The sequence below is a fragment of the Balearica regulorum genome, chromosome 5 (genome assembly GCF_011004875.1).
Source record: "Balearica regulorum gibbericeps isolate bBalReg1 chromosome 5, bBalReg1.pri, whole genome shotgun sequence".
NCBI lineage: Eukaryota > Metazoa > Chordata > Aves > Gruiformes > Gruidae > Balearica > Balearica regulorum.
The window spans coordinates 3,896,418-3,919,071 of NC_046188.1; the positions used below are offsets into that span (position 1 = coordinate 3,896,418).

At 51.4% G+C, this 22,654-nt stretch overlaps 1 protein-coding gene and 1 long non-coding RNA gene across 6 annotated transcripts in view; one reads left to right on the forward strand and one right to left on the reverse strand.

The window, feature by feature from the left end:
* FERMT2 (FERM domain containing kindlin 2) overlaps window positions 1-14,270 on the reverse strand; it is a 50,975-nt gene extending 36,705 nt beyond the window's left edge. Inside the window, exon 1 of one of the 5 annotated variants that reach the window (XM_075753220.1) lies at window positions 13,896-14,270. In XM_075753220.1, coding sequence (XP_075609335.1) covers window positions 13,896-14,052 — 157 coding nt within the window. In that variant the 5' untranslated portion in view covers window positions 14,053-14,270. The remainder of the gene's footprint in view (window positions 1-13,895) is intronic. The other 4 variants (XM_075753217.1, XM_075753219.1, XM_075753218.1 and 1 more) reach the window with 4 other exon arrangements.
* Window positions 14,074-22,167, forward strand: LOC142601966 (uncharacterized). Its single transcript, XR_012835522.1, has 4 exons — window positions 14,074-14,135; window positions 16,858-16,992; window positions 17,508-17,608; window positions 21,951-22,167. It is a non-coding gene; the product is annotated as an uncharacterized LOC142601966 (long non-coding RNA).
* Window positions 22,168-22,654: the final 487 nt, after the last annotated feature.

The window sequence follows — 22,654 nt, forward strand, 5'->3', positions numbered from 1 at the left end:
ATTGAATCTCCCTTCTTCAGAAGCATTACCGTAGCTTGGCAGGCTCTCTGTGCGAGCTTATGACTTACTAGCAATAGTATACAAGCCTCCGGCGTTACATAAACACTGCATTTGCCTTGTTATTTCGGGATTTCCCCTATTGCAGACGGACCCTCCTTCTGTGCACCGCTCAGGACAACAATAGAGCCCTGATATGACCAAATAAACCTTTTTTTTTTTTTTTTTTTTTTTCTTCTCCTTCCCCCCCCCCCCTTCCCTGGTACATGGTTAAACCCCACAAGATGGATATTTGGGTTTGGAGAGCAGGAAAATGTTCTCCACCTCTGGGAGAGGATCCCACGGGGTAGCACCAGATCCCCTTTCACATACCCATCCCTTAAATCCATCAGACAGCAAAGACGCCTCCATCACCTTAACAGCGGAGGCAGATTATTGCAAAGCCCCTGCATAAGCTTGAGTAAGTACATAGGTTTGCATCTTTTTTTTTTTTTTGTATTTGATTTTTTGGAAACAAAGATTTGCAGCTGAAGCTGGTTTCCCTGCAATACTCTTCACCTTAGGAGGGGCGAGGGATGCAGCCGCAGCAGAGGTTTCAGTTCATTTCTTAATTATGACTGATGGCTTTTAGAGCAACAGATTCAAGTCTTCAGCCCTCCCGGGGGAGCAATATGGAAGGACCATCCGCCTCCGGTACAAGAGACGGCAGACCCAAAGCCCATCCATCCCGCCGGTTGTTTTTCCATAGGAGCAGAATTAGCAGAGCAGCCCTCCCCGGTCCTGGCTCGTCCCCAGCGGCCAGCGTGCACCAGGGGTGCCGTTACCGATGATCATCCCCGCTCTGGTCCAGTCACGCTGGGAAGCTGAGGTAGGAAAACGCCTTTCCGTTACCCACACAACACCTCAAATCGCTCCACAGATAGAGATATAAATATATTATGCATATAAACATACATCTATACACGTTTACATCATATATACACACACATATAAAAAATATATGCATATATAATATACACGCACAAAACATATGCATGTATAAAATATATCTGCATATATAAAATATATCTATGTGTCATATATACATACAAATATGTTTGTACAGACACACACATACATATATAAATGCTATCTGTATAAGATGCAATGCAAGGACTGAAATCAACTCGCAAGCCAAGCATTCCCTCTTGCAAAAAGTGATTTTTGTACTTGGTAATCTACTGAAAAAAACCCAAAGAAAACCAAAAAACTGTCCGGGTTTTCAATGCGTTTGGTGCAGATGGGTTGAAATTGGTTGAGGGGTTCTATAAGGATGGAAGACAGGAAAAAAAAAAAAAGTGGGCTGCATTTTTTTTTTAAGTTAATAAGCAATATTAATATAGATTTTATTGAAAAAAATACAGATGTTAAAAGCCCGATGGCAGGAGAGGCAGTTGGGAGATGAAAGCACCTTTAAACTCAAATACCTGCTGATAACGCATTAATCCAGCGCTCGCAAGCCCTGAGGAGCGGCCAGGGGCTCTCCAAGCCAGAGGCTGGGTGTTGGCTGGTTACACACCCCTCTTGGGAAGCAGATCGGGACAAAAAAAAAAAAAAAAAAAAAAAAATCTTTCAAAGGGAAAAAAAAAAAAAAGAGACATCCAGCAATAAATAGCTGGGGAGTGCCTCGTGTGCCCTGGGTGAGCTCCCCGAGAGGGGATGCCCAGCATATCGGGATGCACCGCGTGGCCACCCTGCACGGAGAGCAAGGCAGAAGTCTTTACAAACTTGAAAAAGGAGAGCAATTTAAGATGAAAAGTAAAAAAACAGGGGAGGAAAAAAAACCCCCAAAACCTAACCCACAACCCAACAGCAAAAATGGTTGCGCGTGACCTGACGTGGTTGCTTTGGTAGGTTTTCCTTTTCTAAGCACTACCGAGCGGTGTGTGTCAGTGAGGTCTGAAGGCATATCTTCACATCGCTAATAAAAATAAATCACAGAATATTGCTAATGTTCCCGAAAAGAAAAAAAGGCTACTCCAGTGCGCGGAGCAGAACAGAAGCACTGGGGTCGGGCAAGAATAAAGCAGCATTTTACAGCCAAGAGCTGCTGAAGGTCCCGCTCCATCCAGCGCCTGCTCTCACACTCATTAATATTATTTATTTTTCAGAAATTACTGATGCAACCATCAAATACTGCTGCGTTTCCTTCCCCCACCTGCTGACGCTGGTGCAGGGATCAGCTTCTGCATCTCCGTGGATCGGATCCAGACCCACGCGATTTGCTGGGGATGGCTCTAAGATCATCCCTTGCTTTTGGAAAGTCCTCCCAATGGGTGCAGGGATTGGGATTTCATCAGATAGATGTGCCCAGGCTGCAGTGCTGGCCCGCGGACCCTCTGCGATCCTACAGTGCCAGGGACCTAACTGGCTCATTTTGGGCTAACATCACCGCGGTCCAAAATACAGCAAATAAGCAAGCCAGAATTTTTACTTAAAAAAAAAAAAATCATATATTAAATATATTCATTTGTATTAATATATATTTGTATTCACCTCTCTATATTGATAGATTAAATACATTAATTTATATTCATATATCTATAGTTTTCTATATATCCATAAATACAAACACATATTTTTATATGTAAAAATATGAGTACAGCTATGTGCGTACACATACCCAGAGCCGTACCCATATTTTATGGGGGTATATATATACACACGTACATCTATATAGCTGAACCCATTGCTCCCTACGGGGAGGGACGGGACATCGCCTCCTCGCTACTCACACTGACCTCTTTACACCCAGATTCCTTTAAACATGCCAAAGCCACTCCTAGGACAATTATGGAAAAAAAAAATAAAAATGGAATTGTTTACATGTATTTTAAGCCCAACAGAAATGCTGATGTGTTTTGGTGGGTGACATGGTTGCTTTCTTGGGGCAGGTTCTATTTTTTTCGTGCAGATTTGAGGTTTTTTAGGGTATGGTGCGCACCGGAGTAGAGTGCCCTCCATCCCTCGACGGGGATTTAATTGCAGAGCAAAATTCAAATTGGAACGAAAATCCTCCCAGCCTCTGGTCACGACACTTGAAAAATTATACTTTGAAACATGGAGATAAACATCCTGTAAAATTATTATCAGACTGCTGTAATAAACCTGTAGCCACGACAATCTGATGCTCTTGGTACTAACGAGACTTAATAGGGGTTTTCAATCGCGTGCCCCATACGTATTTGACACATGCTATGAAAAATATAGTGTACAGCGGCCACCCTGCAGGAATCATCTGCAGAAGGGCTTCTACCCGCTGGCGAATGCAAAGTGGTACCTTGAATTCTCCCCTATTTACCACCACGGGCAGCTATCACCAACATTTTATCTATCTTTGTTTTCAGGAGAACAAATATTCAGGACAACATAAACACACCCTGAGAGGTGTCCAAAACAGGGCAGACCTGTGCTGGAATTTAAATCTAAGAACATTTCTTGCATAATAAAAATAGTCTGACTTGATAAAAAAAAAAAAAAAATATGGACAAAAGCAGCCTTGTTCCCAACGCTATGATTCCTGCGAGCGCGACCGAGAGCAGGAGACCTCCCTCTTGTCCCGGCGTGCCAGGGGACACGCTTGTGGTTCATGGCCGCAAAATCCTGACGTCAAAGCACGCCGTGTCATTGCAGAGAGCTATTCAATAGCAATGAAAAAAAGAAGGAAAAAAACCCCAACAAAAAACAACCTGCGGAGAACACGAGCGCATCAGGACGCAACGCTGAATGCAGACGTTCAATGTGTCCTTGCTCAGAAAAATTATAGAGCGTCTTCTGCAAACGAGGGGACGTGCTGCTACGCTGCTGGAAAAAGAAACGTCCTTTTATTGAGTTTATAAGTAAAGCTCACAAGGGCAAGCCCACGTCTCAACAGCTGAAGCATGGGAAGAGGTGACAAAAAAAAAAAATAAAAAATGCAGCGGTCAATTTTTTGTTGCTCCAAACCAAGCCCCTCCTGAAGAGCCCACCACGTGCACAGCCCAGCAATAAGGCACGGCAAAAGACCCCGTGAAATTTTACCGCTTGGTTTCTAAATCATTGGTATCGTTTCACGATCCACGTGCGGAGCAGGAACGCCGTACAAGCCCACCCCGTGGACGAGCATCTTTATAAAAGCACGAGGCTGATACACGGAACCCAAAGCCCCGTGGAGGGGCTCGAGCTGCTCGACCCGCGGGGTGCTGAGCCTCCAAGTGTCTCTGCCGGAGCCAGGTCCGCACGCAGGCTTCAGGGAGAACAGCAAATCCCAACAAGCCTGAAAGTTCCCCCCCCCCCTTTTTTTTTTTTTTTTTTTTTAAGTAAACTCTCGGAAGGAAGCTCTTTTCAGTGTTAATAGGATTACTCAACTAGCACTTGGAAATTTAATTCATTAAGATGCCACGGCAGTATCTACTACTTGCGTCGCTAGTACTGAAACCCAAATACCCCCTCCTCCTAGGGCTGAAACGATTTATCTCGTGCCGGCCATGCCGAAAGGCACCTTTGCTGGAATGGATGTCACTGACCTGCGGAAAGAACAGCAAAACCCCCTTTAAATTTGCTTTACACCTCTGATGCCACCCCACAAATGCCAAAGGCACAGGCAGTCTGTACCCCAAGCTGTGAACCCAGCATACAGTGTTTGCCCTAGAGGTACCTACATACATTTATTATGTTTTTCTGCATGCATTCATTATATATGCATACATACATATATAACAAAATCTATTTTATTTCTCAGCATCTATTGCAGCAGGAGGTCTACGGGTTTCTGCGAGCTGCCCGGTAAAGCCGTTCCCAACCCCGTCTAAACCCCTGAGCAGGGAGAGCAGTTTTGCAGCGATGCTGAACCCAGCTGAAACGTCAGGAAATCCTCTGGAGGAGCCAAAAGCTGGGGTCACCTCAGCTCCCCAACACCCCCACGCTGACAAGCACCAAGCAGCTCGGGAAGGTCTTTGCCAGCACCACGCAGACTTGCTTTAAATCCTTGCCCCAGCACCCCAAAGCAATTTGGCTTGCTCATTTTTCTATGGAAGGGAATAAAGGAAAGCAAGGGTGGATTTCTTTTTTTTTTTTTTTTTTTTTTTTTTTAATAGAAATAGGATCTTTACAACTTGATTGTGCTGAGTGTTTCCCATCAAGCACCCCCCCTCAGAGGAGGCTTTCACCGGCGGCTGCTCCCTGCCTCCCATGGAACCACGAGAAATGGCAGAAAACTCAATTAAGGAACGTGGTTTCCATGATTCATCCGGCACAAAATAGGAAGCACTGGACAGAAACACAGCAGCGAAGGAAGGAAGGAAGGAAGGAAGACCCCAGGGAGCACTGCACTGCCTTGACCACCAGCCCGGCTCTCCCTCCAGCCGTGTATCACGCTTCCCTCACCAAAAAAGAGAAGTGCCCCAGGGTGACGGTGCCAGCAGTTAATCCTGACTCATCCCCAACGAACGTGCAAGGCATAAGGGAGCCGTCCCTGCCAAGAAGACATCATACCCAATAACGGGGCCAGAGGACATTTGGCGGGACGGATGTGTACAGCAGATAAAGGAGGATGGAACAGGCAACCTGAATTCCCAACTTCTCGTCCGAAGCTTAATTCTCGCCAGACAATTCCCCAAAGCATATCTGGATGACGGTTATTCTCCGAGAAAAGCTTCACCCCCTGGAAAGCGAGGTTTCCAACCGTGGCGATGCCTTGGGCACCCTCACCCCACAGCAAACCTGTGAGCCAGCGTTGGTCCAGGTGGGGTCCTGGTCTGCAGGAGAGGGACACCAAACCTTCCAGGTTTCACCCAAAGTGCATCCCCCCCCAGGCAGAGTGTAAGGGAAAGGAGTCTCAGCCCTCCCTGGCAGCGGCAGCAGCCAAAAGCAATTCACATGCCACCAGCCTTGCCCTGCACGAGTCTCAGGATGAGCTCCTGGGGCAAAGCAAGATTTGGGGGGAGCAGCCAGTCTCTGCCCGAGGTCCTTTGCAGAGCCATGGGGAGATGCCCTGCGAGGAAACCCCACCATTTTTTCTTATTTATTTCTGCACGCCAGCCCAAGCCCATTGACGCAAGCAACGCACTTTTAAAGGGCTTTAAGACCTCTAACCTTGAGCTTGGGTCCACCTCACCATCACACAGCCAAAGCTGAGACACAAAAGCCGCAGGGTGGGACATGCAGAGCGGCGGCGAGGACAATTTCTGCTGCAGACGGGTCTCGAGATGGACGTCAATTCGAGCAAAGCTCTGTGTATTATCAGCGAGCAAGGGAAGCTCAGCAAGACAGCGATATAGCTCTTTCTAGGCAATGTCATAAAGCGCAGACTTTCTAATTGAATTTGGAGTTTTGCTAATTAACCCTTCCAAAAGTACATATGCCTGCGGGGGGGGGGGGGACGACACCCCCACCCAACCACCAAACACACACGTATAATCGGCTGGTAAGAGACTTAAAATGTAATAATTGACAAGATGGATTTTTGGTTGCTGCGTAGCTGTTTTGCAAACTAAAAACCACCCGAGATTACAAAGGGGAAGGTTTATGGAACTGCTGTTGTGCCTGTTTGCCTACACGCCCCCCCTCCCAATGCTGTTCTCAACCTGTTGTCCAAATTCAGCCGCCTTTTACCAAAAATTGGCGGCCTCCGAGATCCCACCTTGTCTGCAAGAGAGGGACGAACGCTGGCACTCGGACACGCCACGCACACAGCTCCCGACCGAGGTTCGTATTTGAACGGCCACCGAGCGTGAGCTGCACCCAGAGCTGCTGCAAACTCAACGGGCAAACGGGCGAGCGCAAGAAAAGCAGAGGAGCACAGTTCTCCGAAAAGAAAAAAGAAAATAAAGCGGCTTTCCTCTGGTTTGCTGAGTTCTTCTCTTCCCCTTCCCCACCACTTCAACCTGGTGGAAGCTCCAGCGTGGACAATTGAAACCAGAATAATGTGCAAAAGCAAACCTGGGCAAGAAAACTAAGTTACGGCAACTCTGCTCAACCTCATCGTTTCTCCATCCAGCAGGAATTTGTGCATCTCGGTATTTTTCTGAATTGTAACACTTGAAAAACCCTGGAAGCCACAAAGTACGTTCAGAACCGAATCCCACCAGCTGAGGAGCTTGGTTCGGTTTTGTTTCTCTGCCCCTTTCTAAGCTATCGGTTAATTCACATTTCAGAACAAGAATGAAGAAATGCATCTTCTTTAAGATGTTTTAACGCTATGAGACTTTTTCCCCCAGGCACGCTCAGGGTTGGATGCTGGGCTGAAGTCGGTGTGCCAAGAGCCCCACAAGCGCCGTAAATCCCATTCCTTCCCCTCATCTCGACGAAAAACCACCAATAAAAAATAAATAAATAAATCCCCCAAACACCCAAAATAGGAGCTCGCGGTGATAGTGTCACAGGTGATGTTGAAACGGCCGAAGTTCGCAGCGCAAATACTCCCTCTTCTCTTTCCCAACTCAGTAAACACTCCCCACATCCACAATTCCACGCAGTTATTCACAATCCTCCCCCAATTTCATGCAGTTATCCACAATCCTTCCCCCCCCCCATCCCTAATCACAGACCAAGGGTTAAAACGCAGATCCCTGGTTTGTTTTTTATAACGTCCCATAGCGGGTTTGCAAGAAGTTGCTCATAAACCCGCGGCGCTCTGCAAGCTACAGACCGACAGCTACCAAATGCCATTTCTTTAAATCAAAAATCAGAGGTGGGGCATGATTTTATCCTGGTACCCAGAGGAGGATGGTGCCTGCTAGGAACGCAACCATCGCAGGCGTAACAGCACGGAGAGGGTTCAGAAATCCCTGCCAGGAAACACCCGGAGGCATTTGGCTTCTATACGGAAATATTAAAACTATTTTGAGTACAATTTGTTTGGGTTTTTATAGGGTTGAGAGAGACTCAGCCAGATGCCTGGGAGAAATGCAAGCCTTGATGGAGAAGGGTGGGGAAAAGGAAAGGATGGCTACGGGGGGGGGGGGAAGAAAGGGGGAAAAAAAAAAAAAAAAAAGGGAAGTGCATGAACATGATGATTTCTATCATTTTAGCTCCCTTGGAGTGGCATGAGCATGACGAACGCAGCTCCCCACACCGGCTTCCCCGCGTGCCTTACGTCAAATCGAAACCTGACGGAGCTGGAAGAGGAAACTACTGATTTGGGCTGGGTGGGAGCAGCAAACCCAACAATTTCCTGTCTGTGGTACAACAAACCCAGGCTCTGGTATTCGCGGGAACACCGCCGTCGCCGCCTCCCGTCCCGCTCTCTTCCCCCTCCGACCGGGATCTGTGTCATCGGCCGGGCTCTTTCAAGCCAAAGCAGATAGCTCGTAGTGAAAGAGTTTAAAAAAAATTTTTTTAATAAAAATAAAATTTAAAAATTTAATATTTTCTTTTTTTTTCCTTCCAAAGAGTCATCACCGCTCTGGGTAGAAATATTAATTGCTGCGACCGCAGCTTGGAGCTGCCTGCATATGGCTCTTACCTACCCCCGCCCCGAATTCCTCTGGTCATTGGCAGTTCAGCTGAATATTCCACTTAGGCTAACAAAGAGGACATTATTTGAGACACAATCCTGTAATTTGGTGTGGGCCTACGTGGAAGCTTCCTGGAGGCAAAAGCTGGATGTAATGTAAAGAGCCAGCCCCACACAGATCAACGGGCGCAGCCAGAGAGCATCCCTGTCAGCAGGCACTGGAATATCCTCATTTAAATGTCAGTAAAAATGTGTTATTTGGGGGGGGCAAGGATTCAGCACAGGTCACTAGCAAAGATCTTAATCGAGTGGCAGGATGTAAATACAGGGTGCATTAGCGGCTCCGTCAGTCTCCGTGAAGATGCTGCAGAAGCGAGAGCGTCTGTGCCCAGAGCATCTCTGCTGGGCAGCGTCCGGCCGCCTCCAGGGTACCGCTTTCGCCTCCAAATGGCCCAAACCCCTGCCTGTTTCTGGAGCAGCACGACCTCATCCCCCCAGCCTCTGTGCTCCCCATCCCACCTCCCCGCGGCCGTGCGGGTTTAGCTGTTTAAAAGCCTGGGATGAGGTTTCCCCAGGGAAAGGTGGCGCGGGGTCAGCACGGAGCATCCCAGGAGTCCCGCCTGCCCAAACCGCAGCAGCCCGAGCTGCCCTCAGCAGCGAGCACGGCCACCGTTTATCACGTTATTTGAGACAACCGCTCACCATCCTGCCTCAAAGGGAATTCAAACAGCTTCTTACAAGCCTCCCGGCATATTAAATGGCACTCAGAGTCCTCTCCTGAACGCCATGTACTTGAAAAGCAATATTGAGGGGTGACCGAGCACTGATTTTGAAGCAAAACATCCTCCTCGTCTCGACTGACAGCTGACGGCCAGACAAGTATCTGCAGATCTTGCAAATGAAGATGCTCAGCTGTCATCCTGGCAGCATGGACCAGAGAAATGACCCAACCATACTCCAGGCACCAAGCACTGATGCTCAGGTAAGTATTTTTTGGAAAGCGTGGCTACAATAAAAACCCTTCCTTTATTTCTCTTCAGCCTCCAACCACTTCTCTTGCCTCCTCTAACAGCAAGGTGATACGTGGTCACCTAGCGAGCCCTTACCTTGCCCGGAGATGGCCAAAGCAAAAGGACCAAGTCTCCTGCAAGACAGCTCTGCAGACTCATCCTGCCTTGTGTTTGCAATAGGAATGGGCTGGGGCAAGGACTCTGCATTTCTCTCCCACAGCTTTAAGCTGTTTCGAAGAGTTCATTCCAGTTTCAAGGCAAAGCATTTCCCCAGCAAGTCTCACGACGGCTCGGAGCATTTATGAGCACTGCAAAACCTCAAACGCAAACCTGGGGAAATCAATGACGCTGCACTTTCTTGGTGTTTTATTCATAACCCTTGAAGGGGTCCATTAAGAAAATGAGACTTTACAGGGAGAACGCTAATATTTCCAATCGATCTCACAAAAAGTCTAGCTGAAGTCATTGGCAAGGTAACATGGGCAGAGTCCGCTCGATGGTGAACAGAGCCTCCTGGGTGAATCCCAGACACATTTGCGGGCTAAAAACCAGCAAAAGAGCAAGCCTGATCTGCTACGATGTGCTCTGTCACCTAAAACAAAACACTTTGCATGTGACAACTCCTGTGCCGGTCCGGCTGGCCTCTCCCAACCGATGGACAGGCGATAGTGAGGGAGCTGCCACGGGGAACAATGGAGTTTAAAACAGTTGCCCAAACCCTTATCAAAGACGTGAGTCACAAAACCCCCAAGGCCTTAGAAGATGTCATCACTGCCTGGCGTTATCAGCCACTCTCCATCTAGAGCAGGGGGTTTGCTTTGACATTTATCCCCGGTGCAGCCCGTGTGCCCATCCTGGCTCCATAAAACGGGGATGCCACCATGGCGTGGGGCAGCACCTCCAGCCGTCCTCCCCTCCCGCCTTGGCCGGGGGGGGGATGCAGCAAGCTTTACAGCCTCTTGGTCCAGAAGGAGTATCGTAATTCCAAACCCAGGTGGGTTTGGGGGGTTTTTTTGGTTCACTTATCTGTTTTTTTCAGGTACAAACCCCTAAAGGTGCTCAGTCCTCCCCCAGTGCTCCCAGTGAGCCCCCGCAACTGGAGCCGGCTGCCACGCACATACTGCCTGTACAAAAAACCCAGGGAGAAATCGGCATTTCCATTGCAAAACTTCTACCCGCGGACTTTCTGAATCTGCTCAGTGCACATTTAGGTCATCTGTCTTAAGCCATTCTTCTGCCAGGCACCATTTGTGCCCCCCCTCCCTGTTTCTGTCAGCTAGCCTTTTATTCCCACTACCGTACAGAGCATCCCCCAAACGCAATCCTGTGTTTAACGTACATCCCACAAAGCTCACCCAAGCGCATTTCAAAAAAGCAATTTTTTTTTCTTGCATGCGTTTAAAACAGCCTTAAGTTGACAACAACAATAACCTCTGCTCACTTCCTTCCTTCCTCCCTCTGCTCCCAGAGATTTTAAGCCTCATTTTTTTTTTTCTTTTTAAGCCAATAGTGGCAAAACTCCTAAAAAAAACCCTGGGTGAACACCAGGAGTTGCCAGTACAGACCCCAACCCGCATGGACCAACTAAATACTGCTGGCCTTCAAACCTCAGCAGGTTGGTTGTTTTTTTTTTTTTTTTGCCTGTTTTTCAGAGATGACTCTGCCAAGCATACGGCACCGCTCAATTAACGAAGTGGCTTAATCCAGCGGGGTGATAAATAACAGGGGAGCGAACAGGTCATTGCAATTCACTTGAGTAACCAGAATCCCTATCTGCCGCTTGGGTTTTTTCCAATCCCTGCCTGCATTAGTGACAGATTTTAATTGCCTATTCCCAAATAGTCCGACCGCAGCCGCTCTGCGCAGGCAAGGAGCGAGTCGACAAGATTTACTGATACCTGCAGCCTTGCAATTCGGGAGGAAAGACTTTCCTGCGTTCCCGCTCCGACCGTGGCACCCCAACACACGTCCCTGTGCACCCCAGCCCTCTCCAAGGCAAAGGGCAATTCACTGCGACCATTTTCTCCTACAAACATCAGAAATCACTAATGTAAATCTAGGTTTTTTTCCCCTTTTCCAAGCTCCCCTCGCTGCTGGGAGGAGGAAAGGCATTCCTCCCCCCCCCCAATGGTTGAAGAGCTTCTACCAGCATCCTACAACCAGAATGGGGCCGGTCTGCCGCAAATTCAGAGCGATGCCCTAAACTTCAGTGGAACTCTGGGCAGGCCACAAAAATCTGCTTTCCTTTCCCTCCGGCAGCACGAAGCCTACGGGAGTTTTGTCCCAAAGGACGGGGCTGGCAAACCCCTGCCCGAGGCACAGCCCCCCCTTTCTTCCCCCCCCCCCAACATGCAAGCGGAGCCGTTCGTAGGGGATCCCAGAGCTGCAGGGAAAGTTTATTTTTAAGACATTTCCTTAAAACTCACAGCAAAAAATCCGCTTTGCAAAAGATGAATAATTTTTTTTTTTAATGCTGGGAGTTGTTAACAAAGGGAAACAAACACCAGCAGGGACAGAGGAACAGGTTAAAAACGTAAGGAAAAGGGTTTCAACGTGGAAAAATTGCAAAATTAATATATCTGGAGACGAAGCAGCGGTGGAGGCTGGATGAAGGAAGGTATTGAGGAGGCACATGAGGGTGAGGAGTGAGTCCCGTCCCACCCCGCTCTGCTAAACCCGACCCTGATAAACTGGCAAGAGCTCAAAGAGCCATAAAAATAATGAGAGGGCTGGAAGAGCTGACATGCAGGAAGATTAAAAGGAACTAAATACGTATAGCTTGGCTCGGCGACAAAAGCCAAGGGGAAAGGGAAGGCAACAGCCGGAGATATCCAGGGTCTTTACCGTCCCGGGGAGGGGGGCATTGGGGCTGAGCCCCCCGGGAGAGCACCAGCCTCACTCCCCCCTGCCAGGGCCGGCGCTGCGGCCGCTGGATTCCTTCCCTCTAATACAATCCCTAATTTAACAAGTGGAGAGGATCCGGGCAAACGCATTTAGCGGAGGGGATGCATTACGTCAGGCGCTAATTTAGGTCCTCGCTGGGCTTCGTCCCCATGCACGCGCCCGGCTTTCGGCACACGAGTCGGCCCCGGCTCTGCTTCGGCATCTCCCAGCCCCGACACCCAGCGCAGCTCGAAACAGAGGGGAGTGTCGCTTATTCATTTCTGATCAACGGGATGGGTTTTTATTGTTTCTAGAAAGCTGGGTTGTTTGGTTGTTTTTTTTTTCCCCCCTAGCCACTGAGTGCTCAACTTCAGCAAATCTTTCTGCAGCTCCAGCATAAAAATAACAAAAAACAAAAAAAAAATTAAGTTTTTGGAGAGTCAAGGCTATCTCCAGCACGAGACTCTTTGATGCGAGCGCTTGCTTCCTTTTCAAACAAGCATATTTATATCCGTCTCTTCCTTCCTTTAACTTCAGATAATTAATAAATCAAAACCTAAGCATGGTGGAAGATGGTATTTTTAAAGCCGCACAAGGGCTTTGCATTGAACCGGGACCTGCAGGCGCAGCTGACAGCTCCGCTACTCCCACAGCCGCAGGCACGCGCGAGGACTTTGCAATTAATACTTTATTTGAGCAATTACAGTCATCATCCCAGACTGTACCGTTGAGTAAACACCCGCGCCTAACGAGCTGATAAAAGAAAACCCAAGAGGAAAGTTTGGCGGGGCAGAGTTCCCCACGGTTGGTTGGATTGGGGTGCTCGCTTTTCGGCGGGGAGCGCGCCCAAGCTGGCTCTTCCACCACGAAACCATCCCGGGTGGCTTCGGCCGCGCGTTCCCACGCGTCCCACGCAAACGGGCTCTTTGTCCAGGTGCGCACCCAAAGCCACCGGACACCGCAATGTCCCCGCTCCCCAAGCCCAAGTCCCCCCTTGCCCGCATTGCCCCGTTAATCGCTCCACGCTCCCAAAGTACCCTCAGAGGCGCTTTCCTTGTCCGAAACACAACTTCAGAATTAAATTTTCCTGTAAACCGGAGAGCACCCATAAAAATACACACACACACCCCCGCACCCATCACCCCATAAATTAAAAACCTTCCCAGCTCTGTGTAAAACCCTGCGTGCAAAGCAGCCGGCGGACGGGGCTGAGCCCCCGGCAGAGTCAAACCGGCCCCGGGGGGGGGGGAAGTTTGGCCGGTTTTGGCCCGAGGCGGTTGGGAGGCGGCAGCGCTGGGCGCTGGCCGGGCTGGGAGCGGGGGGTACCGGGGCTGGGAGCGGGGGGTACCGGGGCTGGGAGCAGCCTGGAAGGGTGCGTGGGGGAGAGGGGCTGCTCAGGGCTGGGCTGGGGTGCTCAGGTAGGGTGCTGAGTGCCAGGGCAGGGTGCTGGGAGCTAAAGAACAGTACTGGGGCAGGATGCTGGGGCAGGGTGCTGGGCTGGGGGGGGGGGGGGGGTGCCGGGGGGGACTCACCGAGCTTCTCGACGAGGCGCAACATGACGCCGCCGATGTGGATCTCGCCGGTGACCCGCAGGGTGACGTCGCGGCCCAGGTCGGTGACATGGACACTCAGCTCCCACGTCCCATCGGCGTAACAGCCGTCCGGCATGCGGATCCCGTCCAGCGCCATGGCCCCGGCCTCCTGCGCCGCCAGCCGCGCCTCACCGCCCGCCCGCCGGCACGGCTCGGCTCGGCTCGGCTCGGCACGGCACGGTACAGCCCGCCTCCGCGCCCCGGGGGGGTGGGTGGGGGGGGTGGGTGGGATGGGGGCGCGGTGGGGCGGGATCGGGGGGTGCAGCGCTGCCCCGCCGCCCCCCAGCCGCTGCCTGCGGGGCCGCCGCGGGAGGAGAAGGGGCGGGCGGGGAAAGGGAGGAGGAGAGAGGAGATGGGGGGGAGGAGGAGGAGGAGGGGGATAATAATTAAAGGAAAAACGCGCCCCGCGCTGCCGGGCCCCCTTGGCCTTTTATGGAAGCGAAGGACGGAGCAAGCGGGGCCGCTCCAACATCCGGGACTCGCCGGGGGGCGGCCCGGCCTGGCCCGGGGCTGGTGCTGCTGGCGGGGGCAGCCGGGCCGGGCCGGGGCTCCGTGCGGGGCCGGGGCTCCGTGCGGGGCCGGGGCTGCGTGCGGGGCCGGGGCTGTGTGCGGAGAGGGCAGCGCATGTCCCGGCCCGGAGAGCGTCCTCTAAGGCCCGGTGGAAACTCCGTGTCCCAAACACGCGTGGATGCTTTGAGCAGCCTTGCCCGCTCTGCCGCCTTTAGGGTTGGTTCTGTCGTTTTTCTTTTTTTAACGCTGGCCATTGCAAAGCCCCTAATTCATAAGCAGAATACTTCTCGTTAGGCAAAGCCCTTACCTTAGCGTCGCGGTCCATGGCCTGCGCCGTGCCCTCGCTGAGGCTGGGCGATGTGCTAGTTCCCTCCGTCCTTACCATCTGTGAATCTAGGAAATAGGAACTGTCTTTAAATAAGAGTCTGAACCGGCACAAATGGAGAGAAAAAAAAAATATTATCCGCTTCCTGTAGCTCTCCACCCAATGATACATACATCCCGCCAAGGCAACCGGGCTTCCTGAAAAACCGTCACGCGGAAGGAGATGCGTTTTGAGGTACAGCATGGTGGTCGGTGGCGGTGGGCAGGATGTGTCCCGCACCGTGCCGGCTGATGGAAAGTTGCATCCCGACAAAGCCTGGCAGCCTCGGGGACGGCTCTGCCAGCCCAGCGCTTTCTCCAGGAGCGCGGTTCCTGCAAACGGCAGCGGGAGCTTTGCCGCTTTGAAGGCAACAAAAACCTCTTAACGGGGATGATGAAGTCTCACCACCTTTTCACTTTTGCTGTTATAATGGAGATATTTCTAAAGGTCTGTTCCTCTGTTTTCCCATACGTGTTAATAAAAGTTTTCCCAAAGTTGCTCTGGGCAGAGTAAACCAGGTTTTACACATAAACAGCACGGAGGATTTGGGCTAACGTGGCTGATGCTGCCAGAGGAAAATCAGGTAATACTGCCCCGAACGGTGGGAGGACGGGCAGCAGATGACATTTCCCACCAAATCCTCCCGGGGCCTTAATCCCCAATCCTACTATCAATGTAACCCCCGTTTCATCCCCCCAAAACGTGGAAGCTGGAGCATAATTCACAGGGTGATGGCTTGGGAGGGCAGGGGAAAGCCGGTCTGTAACAATAAAGCTTTCACAGATTGTATCTCGGTGTTCTTCCAGTGTAAAACAATAGGGCAATAAATAGAAAGGGTTACTCTCAACCAGAACGGTTTGGACGAGGTTCCCAGCTGATGCAATTCAATACGACTCCGCCGGAGCTAGTAACCTTTTAGTGCAGCTGATTGCTGCCGTGGGGTAGAGGCTGCTGGTTCGGGGAAAACCGCTCTCTCTGCCTTCTCCGTCCCCGCAGACTCTCCTTTCTTCCCAGTGCCGCTGCTCGGCGGTGGGTGTGCGGAGAGGCGGGCAGTGTGATCTCCAATGCTCGGCCGAGACGCAAAGCAAGGTCAAAAATGCACTGGCGAGGCTCTTGCGTCAGAGGCAGCCAAGCATCCCCGGGGCTCTTCCCACTGTTTGCAACAAGTCCTCACTCCATCCGAGCAGCAATAGCCAAATAAGGTGCCGAAACGCAGAGCCGCTTCCATCGGGACAGGGATGATACCTACCAGATCTGCTGGCAGCGCAGCTCCCGGCCCACCGCTCCTTCTGCCTCTGCTCCGCGGAAACCGGGATGCTTTTCCGATGAAATGACTCAACGGGCATCTTTGGGAAATCAGTGGTGAAGCTGAGCGGCTCCTTCCCTGTCGCGGGTTTTTATTTGACTCGTTTTGCCTTTTTTTTTTGTTTGCTGGTTTGTGACCTTTTTTTTTTGTTTGTTTGTTTTTAAAACTGTTATGTGCAGTTGTTGAAACCAGCTGGCTTTCCCGCCTGGCTGCTCTGGGGCTGTGGGCAAGCCGGTCAGACTGGCTCTTTCCAGGGTGACCAGCTACGAAAACCTGCCCTGTGCATTTGGGTGCCTCGGCTGGGTGACTGGAGCAGGAAAAGCAGCATGACAGAGTGTCCAGCCCGTCTCCATATACAGAGAAATTCCCCAAACCTCCGTGTAAATGAAAGCTCCGCTTCCTCAAACGCTCCAGCGCGGCCGAGCGCAACGTGCTCTGACCCGGTGGTGGGCAGCCCCTGCTCGGCCCCCATCGCCCCTCCGGTTCACCCGGGTTTCAGTATTCCCCGTCTGCAACTTCTTCCTTAACAAGGGCGAAGTATCAAAAGAAAACCCAAAAAAGGAGAAATGCAGACGTTTGTTTTTCCCCTGGGCACTTTTTGTGTCTAACACCTCCCTGCCTGCGTGCTCCCTTACAACCCACTGCCACTGGTACCGCTCCTCCTCACACGGGGTTTGCAAGCTCTTTACTTCTCCCTGAGTTTTACTCTGAGCTGTTTACAGACATCTCTTAAATGATGGGGGACTTGAAGCCCCTCTGAAAAAATACCCTACCAGAAATACTCTTGGGCAGCGACTGAACAGCAGCACAAACCACTTACTGCCTGCTCCCGCATCTCCGGCACTGCCTAACAGCGGGTGAGAGAGGTTCAAACCACCTGGGTGGTTTGTCTTCATGTGTCTCTTCATCTCCTTCCACCTCTAAATGTCTTTCGGAGGTAGCCAAGGTTCACTTTTCACAAATTACCATTTCCCAGCAGAGAGAAGGTCGCGCTCCTGGCAAAGGAAACATGCTGGGTAACTCCGCTTCCTTGTTTATTCCTGGCCACATTCGTTCTTCCCTGATTTTTGTCATTTCGGAAATGTCCACGTGACTCGGCTTTTCATTTTTCTGAATGTACGTGCAGAGTAATGGAGCTGTCACAGCTACGTATTGTACAAATGTGCGGTCACCTGGCATACAGAGTTATGCAGCATCCTTGTAATGAAAGTCTGGATAATATTTGGAATTAAGGTCTTGAAGAAGCATTTGAGATGCAGAGGTTTAGTCTTCCCAGAGTGCAGTAATTCCCTCTTGTGATCTTGCAAAGATTATTCAGCACCTCCATACCTCACTGCCCAGCAGTAAAATAATATTTGTTTCTGTCCCTTAGGACACAACTCCAGCGATGCAGCCCCACTGCTTTGCTCACGCGTAGCCTTCCTCCAGGCTCATCATCTCAGCTGGATGTAACGTTTGCTTCTGAAGAATGAGGTCAGACGAATTCCCAGGAGTTTATTTTGTCTTTGGGCCTGTCCGTTACGGAACCTCGGCACCCTTTTCTTGGTGGGTTCGTAGCTGGTGTGGTGTCTTTGGGTTTTCCCACCAGCTGCAGGGGAGAATGGAGATGCCAGCAGGTATCGGAGCTGGAGGGGCATGTGGAGCCCAGGGTTGAACGCACAAGGCAGCGCTGCATATCTTCACAGAGGTTGGGGGCCAGGAATAGATCTGTAGACTCAAGTCGTCGCATCTTCAGGGTGGGACGTTTGTCCTGGTTACTTGAAGGGAAGTTCAGGCAACCTGATGTGGAAATGCAGCTGGGTGCTCTGGGTAAGCAGTACTGGTGCCAAGACGGGTATTCGTACCTGAAGCGAGAGCCATCGACCTTAGGAGGGCCATGGGGCCAGATCTCTCCTCCTGATGGCCACAGGCACATGGGATGAAGCCATGGACCAAGATTTGGGACTGTCGCAACCATCCAGCTTGGTCCTTTGTGCCCACAGGTTACAAAATACATCCCTGCAGCTGGAATAAATCCTGGCTTGCAAGATATAGCTACGCTCAGATAAGAGACGCGAAGCCAGCGCGAGCTACCTCCTCCCTTGATAAGTCAAGCCAGCGTTTCTTTGCCCTACAGCTACCGAATCGCATCTCATTTCCATGCTGCGTGTGCCTAACGTCAGCCGCGGTGCGCTGGAGCCTGCTAGGCTTGTGCTGCAGGACAAACCCTGCTGCAGGGCTCTTCTCTGTCCCCTCTTCACCTTCTTTCCAGGAATTGGAGTCAATTAAGCTCTTGAAGCCTCAGGCTGGAAGGTTTGTTTCCCAGCCTCTTGCTCCGCAATCAGCTCTTCATAACAAATAACTCCACTGGCTCTCCTGACTCGGCATGTGTCAGGCATTAGTTTCCTGTTGACATTAATCCCTGTGCCGTCGTTTATCCTTTTTCTATCATGCGGTCATGTCCTTCTGATGTTTCCTGCTGTCAGGAGTGACCTCCATCAAGTGTGACTCTTGCCTTGGCCCAGAAAGGAGGCAACGTGCCCCAAATCATTCTCCGCTTGTCTGGTCAGAAGGGTCCTTGAACTTTGTGTCTGAAAGGGCTGGTGGGTCCTGGAGAACGCTCTTGACATCTGTTTTAGCCAGAGGGAGATGTTAGCAGAAGACTTGAATCCATGTGATGGAGAATTTGGATAGATCCAGGTAAATTCTCATGAAAGTTTTCATCCCCAGGGCTGAAAACGTCCTTCCAGCACCCTGCCCGGGGTCCCACTCCCATCACTGATCTTCCTCTGCATCATCTGTGCCTGGCTCATGGTTTTGGTACCACTCATCATCCTCACCGTGGGTGCTTAATGTCACCTTGTGACTTGCACAACAAATCACGCTGCTCTGCATAGCCCGTGTTTTAGTAAAGGATGGGGCAGAAACGCAGCACAGGGATGCAGGAACATGTTCCTCTCAGCGGTTGCCATCCCCATTGGTCTTTCAAACAGCCCCAGGACCCCCAGGGATGTTGGACCATTGCCTCCATCCAGGCCACCACCAAGGTTTCCAAATTCTTTCAGCAAAACCTGTCCCAAACTTAGCTTTCCCTGGCCGCTTGCACCAACTTTCGGAGGGTGCTCTCCTGCAGATGCTGTGGATGCTTTGCATGGTGCTGTCAGCAAACGGTTGCTGTAACTCAGTTTCTGGAAACCCAGGATGAAAAATGCTGTGTTTTTATGAGGTAATCCCAGAACACGATCAGTCTGTAGAGTTTTTTGGCTAAAAGTGACTTCAAAGGGTACTTTACCACACTACTGATTTGCACTTGCCCAAGAGAAAGGGGGTAACTCCATCCCAAAGGTTCAAAAATCTCACCCTCCCACTTTTCTCCTGTAATATACAACATATTAAACCACTTTCTGTTGTCCGTCAGATTTTTTTGAGCCTTTGCCACTCCCGTTCTGGCTTTTCTCCACCTCCAGAAGGCCTCCTATTCATTTGCCTTTACACATACAAAGTACAAGCTGGAAGACTGAATTTCTCCCACGGAGCTGGGGCTCGAAGAAAACTCAAATATCACGCAACGCTCAGTCACCATCCCTGGAGCTGGTGACTCTGGGGTTTTAGAAGAAACACCCGGCATCGTTTATCCACTGCTAGTCAGCAAGAAGAAAACTGAAAAATCCCAAATAATTCATCTGGTGGCTCCGACGCCATCCTCTGCGGAGCCAGCCAGACAGTGGAAAGTGCCTATTTGGAAGTGATTTACTGGGAAGCAGCGGGAAAAAAAAATAATCCCCAAATCACACCATCAATTATTCACAGCTGCTCTTCAGGCCCTTGCAGGGCAGCCGCTTGATGGGAAGCAGAACTGCAGGAAAGCACCCTGTGCTGGCACCCAGCACCCTGTAGATCTGCCCAGGTCGTGAAGGAGGGGAGGAAACCTGCCCCCAGCACCCTGCCTAGCCCCGTCCTGTGTATTTGCAAAGCGACAGCCCTGCAGCCGGCATCACCAAGTGCTACAGCGTCAAACCCCCACCCCGAGCCCTGGCACCGATGCTTCTCGTTATCTCTCCAGCCCCAGCTCTCCCCTCCCCAACGGTCTGGGGAAACTGGCTCCCAGCCCACCGGTTTTCCCTCTATCAGCGCAGGGAGTAGCGAGGCAAAGTTGATCCGTCACGCTTCTTTAAGGGGCCTCGAGGACTCCAGAGGTGTAGGGCATCCCTGAGACGTGCCGGACCATTCCCACCCCTATGGATGCGCTCTGGAGTGGGGTCAAAATCACCTCAAGACATGCGGGGGTCAAAGACAAAGCCCAGCGAGAGCAGATCCCTGTCTTGCCCAAGCCTGGGGTTTCAGCACACCAGTTTTTCTTTGCAAGCATTGCTTGAATTCCCCCAGCCTGTGAAAAATTTTGCTCAGCGTAAGATGAGCTCCCCAGGGCACTGTCTGACCTCGTAGCATTGCAAAAATCACCAAATCGTGGAATAGAGTAGCAAATCCAGCCCTGGGGACTGGCTGTCCGGTGGTGCTCAAGGGACTGGGATGTTTTTCCCAGCGTGGAAACCCCAGAAACCCTAGCCGGGGCCACCAGTCCGCTCTGGCCAGTACTGGGATGCTCCATGCTGCCTGCACCACCAACCCACTTGGTACCGGTGTCCTGGTCCCCACCCAGCAGCCCCAGAAAGATGCTCTGAGATGGGTTTATTCTTCATCTCCCATCACCAGTGGTACGACAGCAGCAGCTCAGGGCGTGAATGGTGAAACCCAGACGCTCTCCCCATGATGTGGAGAGCAAACACCAGTGGGCAACTGGGACACCCTCATGGACCAATTAGCCCCCAAAGCCCTGTGCCTCCCCTTTGTGCAGCATCCTAAGAAGGAGCCATGTGGCCTTGGCCTTCCGGGGGAGGAGCTGCTCACCGCCCCCAACCCTGGCCAGAAGGAAGGAGAAGCTGGCAGCGATGGACCTACAGAAACACTGCCACTTTGTTCCCATTGCCCGATCCTGAAAGCATCCAAATCCTCTGGAATAAGGGACCCGGAACCAGCCATGCTGGCGCAGGGAACAGGGAGTTCCCCAAGACTGCAAAGCCCCAAAGGCTAAACAGGAATAGCAGCAGCCACATAAATCACACCCGTCCTATAAATCACACCCTCCCGATAAATCCCACTCCTGCCGTGGGAAGCAGCAAAGGCTGGAGGAGGAGGAGGGCACCGAGGGTGGAGCCGCTAGCGTTTGGCCACCTTTGCTCGTGCGCTGCTGGAGAACAAAAAGCTCCGAACGAGGGTTTTTATCGAAACGCACGTCAGAGCTCCGCGAAAGCCAGGCTGATAACAGGCACCTGAGCAAAGGCACCGATGTGACGCGGGCACCGGGGCACGTGTGGCCGCGCAGCCCTGACGGAGCCATCATACAGGGCACTTTCACCCTGTGTGAATCACCCAAATTTGCCCCAGACCCCGGGTTGCATGTGCAGGGGGAGCAACCCAGCATCGTTGCCTACAGCCACTTTACTTGGGCATCCCTGGCACTCCCCACAGCCTCCCAGACTGCTCCTCTGTCTGGTTTTTAACCAAACACAAGCATATCCCGGCTCCTCTCGCTGGGTTTGGAGTGTTTGTGAGCAGCGTCACCCGACTTCGGTCTAATCCAGGTATGAACAGCTGCGACCAAGGAAATTGCAGCAATTTTCTCCCCATTTTACAGATGGAGATGTTGAGGCTGAGGATGCAGCTCCCCGCTGGAGCCACCTGGGATGGCTGGGGTGGTTCTGTACAGTGGAAAAGCACAACAGCCCCTGTGTGCAGCTTTGGGTCAAAAATAACCCCAAACTGCTTCCTTTTGCAGGGAAAATAATACCGAGAGGCTGCAGAGAAACCAGAGGATTAGTGCAGTGGCGGATGCTGTGCTCAGATTTTCCAGCCATGTCCGTGTTTCTCCGCTGAGGATCGCTTTGGCTCTCAGTGCTGCACTGAAGTTTTCTGAGCTGAATAAAGGGATTTGGAGAACAGCAAGCAGAAAACAAATACATCTCTTAAAGGGGGAGGGAGTTGATACCTTTTACTTGCCTCTCAGACACCTGAGATGCCCTGTACAGCTGCAGCAGCCGAGCGTGTTCGGGAGCCTGTTGCGCCAGGGGAAGATGGAGACGGATGATGCCCAGACAGTTGGATGGTTCTGTGCTTTTTTGGCTTCAGTGTTCACCGGAAAGGTCAGGTGCAAGTGGGACGGTAATGCAGTTAGTGCTGGAAAAGCAGAGACAGAGCGGATCGGAGTGGTTTAATAAGGTTGATGTTATTGAATCAGCCGGGCAGGATGAACTTCGCCTCCGAGCAGAGCGGTCTGAGTGATGGGCAGCTCCTGTAGGAAGGAGAGAGGGGCTCTCGGCCGGCCAGGATTTTTTTGCGAATCCCCAAAACCCCACTGAAGCATGAAGCTGCCGTGACCTGCGAGCTCCTAGAAGACACAGAGTGGTCTGCAGCCAGGAGTGCTGTCGTGCACCTGCAGCTCTTGGTGCAGCCCTGTGTCCCCTGCAAACTGGGTCCTGTCCC